The sequence below is a fragment of the Myotis brandtii genome, unplaced genomic scaffold (genome assembly GCF_000412655.1).
Source record: "Myotis brandtii unplaced genomic scaffold, ASM41265v1 scaffold1162, whole genome shotgun sequence".
NCBI lineage: Eukaryota > Metazoa > Chordata > Mammalia > Chiroptera > Vespertilionidae > Myotis > Myotis brandtii.
Window position 1 is genome coordinate 614,985 of NW_005354021.1, and position 15,451 is coordinate 630,435.

The 15,451-nt window shown below is 41.8% G+C and overlaps 1 protein-coding gene and 1 pseudogene across 1 annotated transcript in view; one reads left to right on the forward strand and one right to left on the reverse strand.

Moving 5' to 3' along the window:
• FZD7 (frizzled class receptor 7) overlaps positions 1–2,815 on the forward strand; it is a gene marked incomplete at its 5' end in the record, with an annotated part of 5,151 nt that extends 2,336 nt beyond the window's left edge. The window contains one exon of the mRNA XM_005858242.2: positions 2,587–2,815. Coding sequence (XP_005858304.2) covers positions 2,587–2,709 — 123 coding nt within the window. The remainder of the gene's footprint in view (positions 1–2,586) is intronic.
• A 1,305-nt stretch (positions 2,816–4,120) lies between these two features.
• LOC102254443 lies at positions 4,121–5,828 on the reverse strand (annotated as a pseudogene).
• Positions 5,829–15,451: the final 9,623 nt, after the last annotated feature.

Here is a 15,451-nt window from a genome sequence, read left to right on the forward strand (position 1 = left end):
CTCTCCCCCCCCCTTTTCTCCTTTCAAGTCTTGAAAAATAAGCATTTGGAAGTCTTGGGAGGCCTGCCTCCTGGAATCCTAATGTGAGGATGCAAAAGAAATGAAGGTAGCCTTTGGAGATGATGCAAAGGAGTAGTAGGTATTTCTGCTTTTATTTTATTTTCTGGGGAAAGCCGGAGGAAGAGAGAAGGGTGTTTTGTTTTGTTTGATACCCTGAAAAGAAGTGATGACTTGTTGCTTTTCAAAACAGGAATGCATTTCCCCCCTTGTCTTTGTTGTAAGAGACAAAAGAGGAAACAAAAGTGTCTCTGAGGAAAGGCGTAACTGTGAAGACAGCAAATTTTACAGGCAAAGTAGCGCAAACCTGAGGTTTCTTCTCTCTGGATGTTAATTTGGTTGAGATAAACATTCCTTTTTAAGGAAAGGTGAAAGGCAAGTGTGTTTCCGTACCCCCATTGGGTCAGAGATTCTGACTTGGCCAAAGGAAATGCAAGGGGGTTTGTTGTTTGCTTTATATCAATTTTAATTCAGAACACATGATCCAATGAAATGGGCTCTGTTCAAATGTGAAGGGAAATCCCTCCCTTCATTTTTTTTTTTCTTCCTAGAAACCTGCCTGTAGGTTTCCTTTCTATATTTTTTCTCCAACTTGAATCCTCCTAGGTAAAAGGAAGAGCATAATGTTTTCAGCCTCCATTATACAGACAAGTTAAATTTTAGAACTAAGAAAAATTTTTGTCCTGTTGTCATAGTCCCATAAATCCATCTATAACACATCATGTGTATGCTGATCCCGTCTTTGTGTGGCTGGGTGGGGAGGTGACCTGCAGAAATGATAGTAAATGAAGAGGACTATTCAAATGAGGGGCCCCCTTCTTAAAGAAAGTCATTAAAAGAAGGTAAACTTCAAAGTAATGCTGGAGTCCTTTGAAATGTGCTGGATGACTTAAATTTATTAATCTTAAATCATGTACTTTTTTTTTTCTATAATAGAACTCTGATTCTTTTGCATAATGGCCTAAAGCTGAGCAGAGGATCATGGGAACTAACCTTTACTCCACCTTTGACACCACCCTCCAATCTTGCAACACTGTCGTATTTCTCAAAACAGTTTTAAAATGCTGTTTTGAACAGTTTTTAAATCATAGAGGGTACGGTCAGGAATACAAGTTACTTTCTATAATGTTCAGTCGAGTGGAGCTGCTTTTTATATTAAAGTTATTGACCTTGGGTTTCTTACATCTCCAAAACTGTCTCATTTGTCAGATTTTTAAAACTCCCACCACGCAGTTCTTTGGCATCTTTTGTGTTGTATCTCTTGCATGTGAAATTTGTAAAATAGAGACAAGTGCGGTATGTATATTTTGTAAATCTCCCATTTTTGTAAGAAAATATATATTGTATTTATACATTTTTACTTTGGATTTCTGTTTTGTTTTGCCTTTAAAAGTCTACAAGGAAGCCCCACTTTATCACATGTACAGATCACAAAATAAATTTTTTTTAAAATACCAAGTGAATGTTTATTTAGTTTACAGTGCCCATATATATCAGTCAGCCAAAAAACTAAGCTTTAGTGGTATGGAAACAAGGTGTGAGGAAACACATTGGATGGGTCTCAAAGAGGAAGAGATGGTCTATAGGGTATCCCCCCAAAATGTATACACACTTTGAATAATTATCAATTCCAAAATGGGTTAAATCTGAAAAAAAAAAAAGAAACATCAATTGAGCTATCATCAGCTATTAAAGTGTGCATACATTTTTTTTTTTGGGGTCTCTTTTTCATTGTATTTTTTAAAAAGATCATGAATGCCTTAACTGTCCCTTAATTTTTTTCCTGTTGTTGCTGCTTCCTGCCTGTCTCCACACCACCCACCACACACTCCGGTAAGCCTTTTCACATCCTGCTTTGGATAACTGACTGAAGGTCCAGAATAAGCATCGCTTTTAAAGAGCTGCTATCTGATCCATGTTTTTACTTCCCTTCAGAGGTGAAGTACGTATTCCAGAGAGAACTAGAAGATATTGTTGGTCTGCTTTTCTTGGGAAGAATTCAGTAAGGGGTGTGTGTGTGTGTGTGTGTGTGTGTGTGTGTGTGTGTGTATGTAAACTGATTCGTGTTTTGCATTATCCTGATGAACCTTATCTGAATTGTTAATACCTAGGTCCCTTGGGTTCAGGTGGCTGGGAAAGTCCTGGGACGGTTCCAGATAATAGCAAGGGCCTTGCCTAAGGAGCATTCCTCAGCTGTAAGCTGCATTCTCCCTTCTAGGTCAACTGAACCAGAGGTCAAGTGACTCCCCGAGGTGGCAGTGAAGGTGGCAGTGACTCAGCAGCTCTGGCAGGAATAGACTCCAGGCCTCACCCCAGGGAAAGCCTCAGAAGCCACTGAAGCTATTCTTCCCTCTTGTCCCAGAAGCCGACTTTGGAATCAGATTAGACTGAGAAGCCTTCACTATCCAGGCACTTTGATATTAAACAGTCCCTCCGGGAAATGATGAAGGCATTCTTAAATACTTCCAATTCCAAGCCTGCTAGCTTTGTTTTGTTTTTTTTTTCACCTGCCTCTCTTCTTTAATTCAGGTGCTGTTTCCTGGCTTTTCACAATACAGTTGCCTCATTCTCAGGCGGCCCTGGAGACCCAGCAGTAGCCTGGATGCCGCTGTGTTTCTTCCCTTCCTCGGCTCTGAGGTTCTGCACTTCTAAAGCCCCACAGAATCAGTTCTGTTTTTGTTTTAATTAACAGGCTCACACACATGGCTGGTGTGCTTCACAAATACACAGAGTGCAAGCCAGCGACAGACGGTCCTCCCCAGGAGGAGGAAGTCAGGCGGCTGCACTCTGTGCAGAGAGCGGCTCTAAGATCCTCCTGGGTTTGAGCATCACAATGGGTGTGAGGTCACCCTCACCTGGGAAGATCTGGGCATCCAGGAAGGCAAAAAATAGCCGCTTCTAGTCTCTTAAGGTTTATCCAGTTTTTGTTCATAAAATGACACCTTTTAGGTTAAAGCATGCTTTTTTTTTAACACCACACTAATATGGCCTATTAAGAAGAATGTTTGCTTTTAGGGTAGGTGGAAGGCTCCCAACAGGGTTCTTTGCTCACAAATTAACTGCTACAGGCACTTAGACCCTTCTGCGGGGAGAGCTGCGTGACTGCTCCTGTAAATGTGTCCCTTTCCTCTTCCCAGCACCGCCTGGTCCTTCGGGGCTCTCAGAGATGGAAGAGCATCGGTCTTTAGTGAGGGAACAAAGACTGTGTATGAATAAATTACTACCTGCTTTTTTGTAAGCAGAGATAAAAGTGCTCGGTTTAATTCCTTTCACGTTGTGGTTGTCCTTAATGTAGTTCTTTTTTTCTTTCTAAGTAATTTTTATTTTTGAAATAACTTTACTATTTCATTATATTCATATGGAAAAAATGTAAAGACAAAAATATAAAGAAAATTAAAAGTATCCAGTATACCCCCAAAATACAATAACAAATGATTATTTTTTTTCTAGTCTTTTTTTGTGTGCATTTACAAACACATCAGTCATGTGTGTGAGCCTGCTAATTAGAATTTTGAAACAAAATTAGTACTGTAAAATGCTTACATACCCTTTTTTTCATTTTATAGTATAGAGCAACCAATTCTTTAGGACATTAATTAATAGTATATAAAAACACGATCTTCAGTTGGCTGCTTCACAATCTAATTAGAGCTAACCCATCATGTATCCCCAATTTTTGGATATTCAGTTGGTTTTGAATATTCGCTATTAAAACTAACACTATATTAAACATCCTTCTTTATATATAGTTCTTTGGATGCATTTTTAATTTTTTAAAGATAAGAGGAGTAAAGTAACCTGCATAACAAAGTGGAAGCATTTTTAAGCCTTTTGATACATTTTACCCAACTCTCCCCAGAAAGATTGTACCGATTTACAGTGATACCAATAGTTCGAGTTCCATTTTGTCTTCATATTCCTTGGCAACATAGGAAATTGGATGTCGCCTCCCACCCTTTATTGTTAGGAATTTAATGAGGGGAGAGGGATGGTGTGCTCTTGTCTTTTTTTCTAAGGTGTAGGGATTTTTCCACGTGTTTACTGGATGTTGGCTTTCCCTCTGTTTTTTGAAGCAGTCCATGTCTTTCAGAAGGCATCTTCCACACTGGCCTGGTATGGTCTGATCACCTGTTCTTCCTTAGCGGGCAGGGGCATGAAAGCTTCTCCACGTTTCTAATCGAGCAGGAATTTCCCAAAGGACTAGAATGAGAAAGTCTTCTTATCTTTTGGGCAGCCATGCTATTTTAATGTGATAAAACAGAGAAATGGGCCTTATTCTTCAGGTTAGGGAGGATTTCTGACCATTCCATGGACCCTATCTGAGGTATGGCAGTGAGGAGTAAATCTTACTGGCTTTTTTTTTCAGGGCCTTTAAATCCTGGTCCCCTGAAACCACTTCTGATCTTTCCAGCAATGTTAATCTGTTGTCATGGCGATACTTGCTTCGCAAAGTCCAGCCTCTTTAGCAGGAAGCACCTCTGGAACTGTGGTCATGTGGATGACATCCGCCCCCCAGGTGTGACACATGGAGCTTTCTGTCCATGAACTAAAACGAGTCCTACAATTGTGAGCATTGTCCCTTTTGAGTGGCACCTGAGTCCTAGCTTCTTAGCCGTCTCTATGAGGACCTCTCGTAGGGGGCAGAGTGGCTCAGTCTCTGGAGTAGGGCACACGCCTCTGGCACAGGAACGACTCCCATCACGGGAGGTCAGAGGCCTCATGGTGGTCCTGGGATGAACTGGCCAATAATACCACCGGCTCACTCTCTTCCCTCAAGGAACTGCAAGCTGTGGTCACTGTGACATGAGAACAGCCTCCTCCTTCAGAGCCCAGATGTTCGCCTGATGACTTTTGAAGGCATGGTGGTACGCTGCCTCCCATGCCTGGCAAAGAGGATGCAATCAGCAGTCTCTATCTTCCCCCAAATTAAGGCATCAGAAGGCTCACCAAATGGACTGAGCACACATTCCTCGGTTCTTCCTTCTAAGATTTCTGGATCATCCAGGCCTGTTCCACAAATTATTCAAATCTTCACAGCATGGGGGGGGGGGCATGTCTGCACCCAGAAGAGGCTGGGGGGGTGGACACATGGGGCAGAGAAGCAGAGTGGATTTTCGCGTGCAGCCTGTAGTTGATTCTTACCTAAGACTTTTAGAAGCTCAGGGATTTTTTTAAGGAGGTGCATCTAAGCAGGAAATATGTGAGGGAGAGTGTTTGTGAAAGGGCACGTGTAAAGGTTAAGAGAAATATTGGCAGGAGTTTGGTGTTAATCCCTAGATAAGGGGCAGAAACACTTGTGAAAATTTTCTGCAGTTTATAAAACAAAATTAGTCTCCACAATAACTGCACACAACACCTAATCTTTTAAAGCAGGTATGTCAGCAATCTTGGCAAGGATAAATGTCCTGTTGATAGCGTTTTACTGTTAGAGGAAAAGTAGAATTTTTTTTTTAATGTGCTTGTAGAAAATAGTGATATTAGAGATTCTCTGAGTAGAACTATGAGTGTAACAGCTGTAGGTTTGAACCCTGTAATTATACCAGGAAATTCTCTTCCAACTCTCCCATCTTTAATTTCACTGAAAAAGCAGGTGGCTATTTATAGATGGTATATTTTTATGTATGCATATGCGGATGGTGAATACCAGTCTCCAGGGCTCCAGGAAATCCTAGAAGAGACCAAAAGCACTCCAAAGTGGACTTAAACAATTTGTAGATCTGGCCTATTTTTCTCTTATTTCACCCTCATAAAACTTGATTCTTCAACTCTTCAATTTGTGACACTTCTTACGTCTGAATCTGTGTTCCTCGCATTTCATACAAAAGTGAACTAGTTAAAAGGGTACCGTTAAAATGCCAGGACTTTGGGAAACACACATTGTGTCTCTTATTCTCTTAGATTGGGGGGGGGGGGGGGAATTCAGTCACTTGGAAATTTCTCAATTAGTGCCACAGGTGTAGAAAAAAAGGAAATTTGACCAAGACAATACTAACTTGTAAGTGACCCAGTTCGAGAAGTACTGACCAAGTGGCCACTACATAAAAGGCTTGATGACAGGGACCAGAGGGATTACAGATAAAAGCAAGAGGCACAGTCCACCTGGAAAACTTGCCACATCGCTCAGGGCAAGGAGGGCATCCCCAAGGGGAAACAAGCAACTAATTATATTTCTAGACAGAGTTTGGCAATATTTGGAGCCCAAATGTTATTTAGAATAATATTACTTGACATTTGGTGGCATTTACTGTTTTCAAAAGCCACTTTCACATTCATTATTTGACTTTATCCTCACAGTTATTATAACAACCCTTTAATGTGGAATCATTCCTATTTGAAAGATGGAGGTGGTTGTCCCTAAACCTCTTTCAGGAGACTTTACACAAACAAAATAAAATGGAGGCTATTGTGAAGGATTCCAAAGTGCATTCGCTGGGGGCCTGCTTCACTTTGCAGGAACTCTTAGGGAGCTCAGGCCCACCTTTAATGCCGCACGGCTGCTTGGCCCTGGCCTCAGATTCCGTTTAGAGTTTGAGAAGTGGTCTCTGAGAAGTGGGCATATTAGGAGCAAAAAGGGGGCAATTGGGAGGCAGAGACAAATGTGTGGGGAGTTGGCAGTGGGGCAGTAAGTCCCATACAGTCGTGAAGGAAAACAAGCTACTCAGATGGTCAGCTTTTCACCCTCAGAAAATAGGATCCCCAGACTTCAGCTGGGCCTTGCAGATTCTAGAGGACAATTCAAAGGGAAAAGTATCTTGGGGGAGGTATGGCAGGTCAGGGGATAGGAAATACAGCAGCAGCAATGAAAGCTTGTGTGACATAACTTAGCACCAGTTTTACTTTTTCATTTCCAAAGGAAAACAAATGGCACGTAGCATTGAGCTCCAGTTTCCAGGTCTGGGGTAGCTGGAGGGAGACTGGGTGGCAGCTGGTCCCTGGCTTGCAGCAGACGAAGAGAACAAGTCCTTGAGCTAAAATCATACATTATCTTCAGCACCAACAAATTGTTTGTTGAGGACCTAGGATGTGCCAGGGTGCTGGGCTAAGCCCTGGATACAGCACACTGGCTTCTGGAACGTGTTTCCGAAGCCTTAGCCAGAGCTAAGCACATGCTTCTCATCTCACTTAGTCTCTCCAGTGGGGAGTGGACTAAAGACGCCTTCCTTTGTGTTTGCAAACCACACAGGCATACCATGTTCTACTGAGCTCCGCTTTATTGAGCCTCGCAGATATCGCGTTTTTCACAAATTAAAGGTAACACCAGCAAAAAGATTATGACTCGCTGAAGCTCAGGTAATGGTTAGCATTTTTTAGCAATATCGTATTTTTAGACATAACGGTATTGCACACTTAATAGACTACATTACAGTGTGAATATAACTCTTATATGTAGTGGGAAACCAAAAAGTTCATGTGACTCCCATTACTGGGATACTTGCTTTATTGCAATGGTCTGGAACAGAACCCGCAATATCTCCGAGGTATGCCTGTATCCTTCTCCCCATGATCCTACAGTACTAGCGACAAATAGGCAACTAGACCTTGGTCATATTCTGAAGACGGGAAACCATGAGGTTAGCAGCAGCTTGTTCAAGGTCATGAGTAATCCCAGGCCAGGCCCGGCCACAATAAAGGATCACGCAGGTCTCCCACGGACTCTGAATCTAGCGGGCTTTCCTTCAGAACAGTGTGCTTTGGAGGTTCGGTGTGGCTAGAAGGAGAGGAACCCAAGAGGGCCAGGGGAGAGATAGGCGCTGGGAGGAGCTTTGTGAAAGGGGGCGTGATTGTACAGACATACTGTCAAGGGCAAGGAAAATTGGCTGTTCACACTTTGGTGATAATGATCATGATCTTTATAATTGCTCACATTTTTTTGCACATTGACTATACGCTAAGCCCTGGGTACAATATGGCCTAGTAGTTAAGACACAAAGCCCTAACCACTGGCACTTGGCATCTAATAAGTGATACATATCAGCATCAGTATTAATATATAATTATCTCATTTATTCTTCACAACCACCTTATGAGGTGGGTACCATTGTTCCCTCTTTTAAGCTCTGAACGGTGAGCTCAGAGCAGCAAAATTGGCGGTAGCCTGTGCCTCTAATCACCACGCTACAAATATTTACTAAGGTCTTAATGTCTTCCGTTCTGTTGTTATTAATTTAGCCCAGGATTGAAGTGAGAATAAGTCAGGAAAAGAATTTACATCAGAACAGAATGAAATTGAGGAGGCAACCTCAGCGCCAGTCCCCGGGAAGTATGTTCATGTTTCAGTGAGAGTAGAAAGCTCTCGGCCGTAGGAATTCGCCATCAGTACCCCCAGCTTCCAGCATCGCAGGCATTTGCCAGTGCTTCTGCGGCATTCTTCAGAAGCCAAATGGCTTGATAAAGTCAGAAGAGCCCCGGAAAACAAGAGCAAATGTTTCAAACCAGACCGACCTCTCAAGTCACAAAGAAGTTTTATTTTACTAGTACTGTTGGCACAAGTGGCTGACAAAAAGAAGGCTAAAAATTAAACTTTCAAGTTCTTCATGCAGGGTCTACTTTAGGGGAGCTCCCCCTACAAAAGGGGGCTCATATTTCACAGCAAGAGTTAAATGAAACAGCAAGGAAATTCAGTTAGTTCATCTTGGACGAGAGGAAGGCGATATACAATTCCTCCATTCACCTAGTGCAGTGGTCGGCAAACTGCGGCTCGCGAGCCACATGCGGCTCTTTGGCCCCTTAAGTGTGGCTCTTCCTAAGCCTTAGGAGTACCCTAATTAATAACAATGTACCTACTATATAGTTTAAGTTTAAAAAATTTGGCTCTCAAAAGAAATTTCCAACGTTGTACTGTTGATATTTGGCTCTGTTGACTAATGAGTTTGCCGACCACTGACCTAGTGGTTTGGGGTCCACAAGTTGTACAAAATGTTTACTTCAGATATCTATGTCCCCATTCAGAGCTCACTCTTATATTTATAACTGAGCAGTTGAAGTGGCCACTGAAAAAAATCTAAATGCCATCTCTGCTGTCCAATCAGAAGGCTACCTAACTTGCCTTTTCTGGTTGTTAAATGATAAAGCACAATCTTCTACTAGTCAGAGCACCAGGTTTGGACTCTGCTGATGAATAGAAATACTCAACAGGTTACTGCGTGTGTAGGAGTAGACATTACTGTGTCTCTTAATCCTGGCTATTTGATTAAGAAAATAAAAGAATTCAACCCAGTGTTAGCCTTTTGCATAGGATCAGCCTTCAAGAAAAATCAGAATGGAGCCGGCTTCATTTTCCTCAGAGACACTTCTTTTAACCTAGAGATCTTTCTTACCTGTCACTCTACACCAAGAAAAAGGAAACACAAAGATGAAATGTGTTTAAAAAAAAAAAAAGATCAAAGGGAAAAGCCAGGAGGGGGAGATAGCAAGAAAAAATTCTGAACACAGCCCTGCTTCTGAGCCACTGACACCTTGATTCGTCATTCCTTTGACAACTTTTAGGTGAATTTCCATCATTACTCTCATTCCCTTTATCCCAGAGTCATAATAAGCAGGAACATTAATTGAGGGTTTTGATGTACCAGACACATACATGGAGTGTGGTACCCACTCTACACACCTTACCTTATTTGATTCCCTCAACAGCTCTCTGAGATAGAAACTATTATCCCATTTTAAAGATGGAGAAAGCTGAGACACCAAGAGATTAAGAAATTTGTCCAAGAGCCCTTGACTCCCACACTGTAGTACATCCCTCTTCCTACTTTGTCTTCCAACCATGACTACTAAATTGTTGGTATCTATAGAATCGATTCGGTTTCTTTGGAATATCACTAAAACTGTGATTAGTTTTGGGGGGGCGGTGGGAGTGTGAAATGCATTTATTCTAAGACATGTGTACCTTGTTAGCAGGGAATCAGACCCTGCTTTTCCATGATCTCTCTTCATCCCACTTAACAGAGGATCACAGGAGGACCATGGCCACCAGTGGTAAGCTCATAGATGTGTGGAGCCAAAGTGGGTTTGGATTTAGTTCATTGTGTTTTACATAAAAGGGGTCCAGGGGAGCTTGATAAGACATCCCCCTCAGGACAAAGTGACTCCAGAATATCAACATCCAAGTCCACATGACTCAGTGAATGTGCTTGCAAGGGTTCACCATATCTAATCTCCAAGATTTCCCAAAGATGGGGGATTTGACAGGTAATAACAGATTCCCTAAGGAGTTTGGGAGTTGTTTGGGAAAGATGAGTTAATGACTCCCTCCAAGCATGAAAAAAAGTCACCACTGGTATTCCAGTTTGGGGAAATAACTTCAGCTCCCTCGTTGAGTGCATGGTGCTAAGATGGTCAAGGGACACAAGAATGTCTCCCAGCCAACATGGGCTCTGTTGCCGTCAGCCTGAGCGATCCCTTTCCCATACCTGGGCATCCAGGATAAGCCCACATGGATGTTTAGAAGCCCATGCATTCGCATGGTTGGAAGAATAAAGCAAAGCAGACAATTTTTATCAGAGCCGGTTATTGTAGCTCCCTCTATAGGACTTGTCTCAGGGGAGAGGGAGTACTTACAAGGCATATCATGCTCCCTCTGCCATTGCCAGGGACTGGCTTGCTTTATTGTAAGCTCTCAGTGTTTAAGAGGCATGCAGCCCTGTAGGCTCTCGGTGTTTAAGAGGCATCCTGAACTGTTGGGACAAGGGCAATGGTTTGAGATCCAACAGCTGGTGCCATATATTTTATTCTGCCAGCAGCTTCAACTTATCCTTGGCTCTGTCCTCTCTCTTAACCCCCATAATCGGCCAACCAACTTGAATTCTAGTTCCTCCACATGGCCACCATCTCTTGCTTATATCACCATAAAGGCTCCCTAACTGGTCTTGCTGCCTCCATTTTGGTCCCTCCTCTAATTCGTCTCCACCCTGTGCCAGAGGAATCATGGTAAATGCAACTGTGACTATGTCTCTTCCTTGTTTAAAATCCTAAGCACGGCATACAAGGCCTTCCATAATCTCCACCAAGCTCTCCAGCCTCATCTCCCACCATTTCTGCACTGATCCGTTTACAGTTGCCTACATACTCATGTATCACAGGAATTCATTTTTTGATGAAAGGAAGACTCTGTAGCTATTTCAACTGCTGAAAGCTAATCGAGCCCCGTATTGGATACGCTCCAGCTCTCTTGCTCTCTGCCAAAATGGACAGGAATGTGAATCCAGAAGGAAATCAGAATAAAGACATAGATATCTACGTCATCACCCTGGGACACTCCTACACCATCTTGGGACAACGAAAGGAATCCCAAGAAGAAGGGATATTACTGACTTAAAAAAAAAAATCAAACAAGATCATTAAGTATTATTAGTGCCTAGGCAGTGATTTGTCTTATAATACTTAACTTCTAGTGCTCAGCAGAACATCCAGTACAAAGTGATGCTCAGTATACTGGGTTGGTTAGTGTTCCCCGAAATTCATGTCCTTCCCAGAACATCAGAACCTGACCTTATTTGGAAATAGGGTTAGATGTAGTTAATATAGTTAAGATGAGGTCATACTGGAGTAAGGTAAGCCTTTGATCAAACATGACTGTTGTCCTAATTTTTTTAAAAAAGGAAGAAAGACACACAGGGAGAATGCCATGTGATGACAGAGGCGGAGAATGGAGTTATGTGTCTAAGAGGCAAAAACACCAAGGATTGCTGGCAACCACCGGAAGCTAGACGAGGCAAGAAAGTGTCCTCCCTAGAGCCTCCAGAGAGAGCATGGTCTTGTTGATGTCTTATTTCCGACTTAGAGCCTCCAGAACTGTGAGAGAATAAATATCTGTTGATTTAAGCCACCTAGTGTATGGTAATCTGATAAAGCAGCCGTAGGAAAGTAGTACCCTCAGTGATTATCTGTTGGATAAATAAATAAAATGAATGAATGGAACACATGTGGAAATTTATTTGGAGCCAACTAAAGTATTAGAAACCTTAGAAATATGATTTATAGGTTATCAGCCAAAATCCACTTCTCCTGTCCCATGACCCCATAACTAGATTAGAGCTGAACATAGAGTTGGAATATCTAAATACTAGCTTTGCTTTAGACTGGCTATAATACCTCACTACAGCTGGAGAACAAAACTAAGAACCCAGAGGTTCTTTTCAAGAAATCATAAGTCCTTTTGGAAATTTGATAGAACTGTGGGTTCAGGCCCCAGAAATTACGCAAGTCTGGTCATATACACTCAAGATTGCAGACAACTTCCTCCTACCTCCCCAAAACCATTGAACCAAGATTAAGAGCTCCTTAATTAGAAGATACAGGTAGAATATTTAGGGTTTTTCACCAATTCTTTGGACACAACTAAATAGAGAAAAGGGTTAACAGAATTGTTTCTCCTCTTTAAATGAGGCCATGTCAAGCCATGGGTCCCCCATCATTTGGAATGGGCTTCAATCGCTCATCTCAGAATGACGATGGACTACAGGAGAGCAACCTGGCCTGGCAATGTAGAGACCTGAATTCCAAATCCAGCTTTGCCATTTAATTCTTTTGTTCTTTTTCTCTTCTATTCAACCTCAGCCCCAGTAAAAATGTGGATGCTTTTAGGGTCAGAGGACAGGTTAATGAGATAATGCTGGTAAAGCACTTTGCCCCTAGGAAAAGGTTCCTATGTAAACATGAGATATTATTAGACATTATCAAACTTCAGCCCAGCCAGCAGTGGCCCGGCCAGAGGTGAGTTCTCTTCCTTATCTACTGTTTGGCCAAATTGGGCTTTTTCTCAAAGGCAAAGAGTGTGGGAGGTCTCCTGTTGACTGGTGTTGGGGGCTCTCTGATAAGTGGGCCCTATCCTCTCCCTCTGAGCAGTGCAAACAGATCATTTGACCACATGTGATTACAGGCTCCCTTCTTTACTAGCAGCGAACCCAAATCTCCTTGTGCATACATGTTAAAGCAATCATCTTTAGGGAATTCTTCCTTTCCCATGTGTACAACGTCAATGTGAGTTACTCAGATTTATTGGTAGAAAAATAAATCTTATTTCATGTTTGGTGGTTGTGATTTTTTTTATTATCTCTTAGGAATGATTACATAGAATTTTCCCCTTCTGCTGTTCTTGGCCAATTTGAAAAAAAAGGAGAAAATACATTGGTTTCAGGAACATTGGTTTTAGAACTTACTAAAAGTAGCAAAAGATCAATAAAGAAATTAAATAAATAAATAAAATTAAAAAGTAGCAAAAAGAAAAGAGTAATTTCTACAATTACTAAATTGTAATCAAACTTAAATGCTTCAAACTAACATTCTCTGTTCTCTTAACCACCACAAAAAGAAAAAAAAAGGGGGGGAAAAAGCCAAAAAAGGGTGAGGGAAGGAGCTTCTTGAGTTCTATGGGAATTTGTGTGGTATGTTGTATTGTTGGTTTTTTTTTATTTCAAGGGAGTTTTTTCATCATCAGAATTGACAAGGGCAACGAACTGAGAGAAACCTAAAATGACAGCAGTAATTTTCATCAACATGAGGATAACATAGAATCTTAACTCAGAGCCCTCAGAAATTTCACTACAAAGGAAAAAGAGTTCACCCACAATTACCCACTCCTCATGCGCACATACTAAGGGTACCAGACATACATTAGCCAGTACTCTCAGCATCTGGTCAAACTAAGTTTCAACAAATTTCATCAGTTGTACTTTTCAACTAGCAGGATGATTTTTTTTTTAAAGAGATTGTTAAATCCTAACCATGCAGAGTATAAAAAAATCTTCACTCCTTCCATCCGTCCCCTCTTCCTCCTTCTGTTCTTCCTTCCTCCCTCCTTCCTATTATGTACCAGACACTGCTGAGTAAATGTGAAGGACACATTCTATTACCTATAAGGTCAGTATTTAAACCATTGGGATTGCAGATCTCACAACTTTGGGATGGACAGAGATGTGCCTTGGGAAGATAAAAGTGTATTTACTGTAAGAGAGAGAGACAGGGAAAGTGAAGGAGAAGGAGGCAGATAATTGTTAAAAATGAGTACCCTTGGAGGGTCTATTTCAGACAAGTTTGAAAGGTGTAGTTATGATCAACTGCTGCTATTCTCACCACTTTACTTCCTCCCCTTTTCCTCCAGTGGATCAAACATTTAACAGTTATTCAGAACCATCTTAGGTGACCCCCACTCCAACCTATGATGTCTGATCTATGTGTTTGTACCTGAGGTATGTGTATTCACCTCACAGGCTAAATTTTGAAGGTGTGGCATTCTCCTAGCTCTTTTCCTCTCTGAATGTGTCCTAGGAACATTCATGCCTCATTAAAAAGCAGGAAGGATAAATGAAAGAGAATCCCAGTAGGTTTTAGAAAAAAAATGCATTAAAGTTATTTAAATACATATTTAACGTTTACTAAAAATAACTTGGGTTGCAGGAGAAAATTAATTAGACAAAAAGCTTCTAATCAGAATTATGCTATCTGATTGCGTAATTAGACCTGGCGTTTAGGCCATCCTAACGAGTTTAGTTGAAAAGGAAGAGAGATCATTGTTTATTGGAATGGCAATAATTTGGTTTTCTTTAATTGACTCCTGGTGTGAATATGTTGATGCCTGCTGTTCTCTAAGAGGCAGCCTGGAAAGTTTCCAGGAAAAGTTCACATTCCAGGGACAGTGCTGGAATCTACTCTCCATTGCAACCCAAGTCTGCCATTGGGGCTTGAGTCAGTTCCAGCACAGTGCCAGCTTTCAAAGGCAGCCTCAACTGGCAGCAGACACCACAGCTGCACCAGGGGCAAGATGAGGAGCCCAGCTTTGAGCTTGGCCATCAAGATAATGGAGGGCACTTCCAAAATCTTACCTTCACCGTGTTCTAAAGCATTAAGTTCACCAAAGGCTCTGGCTTCAGAAGCCAACAGGGTGGACTTGGAAACAGCATTAACCTTCTGACATGAAGTCACCCCAAAAAGAGCTGCAATGAAGGGGAAGTGGGGAGTGCTAGAGCTTTCTCTTCCCAGTGTTTCCAAATGTCCAAAAGTAGTGTTGCCAATTGCTTGCTAAAAATTAGTACATTCCATGGGAATTTAATAAGGGGCAAAATAAAAATAACCCATAACCCACTTGAAAGCAGAGACACGTTTTGCAGGCCCTCACTACTCTAAGCTCTAAATTAAAAATATCTCATTTTCTTTATAGGGAGTTTAGGTAAGAAGGAAGATAGAGACTGGGAATCCTGGAAGAGGAATTGGGGATTTCAAAGCATGGTTTGATCCTGAAGGCCTAACAGATGGCCAACTCTTTACACATAATCATTACAGCAACCCTCCTTCCTGCCTCTGGGAACATCCAGCATGCACACAGTAGCCATGGACTCTACCATGTTGGTAGAACATGGACTAGCCACGGTCCTTCCCTGACCTAGTCCCCCTGAACACA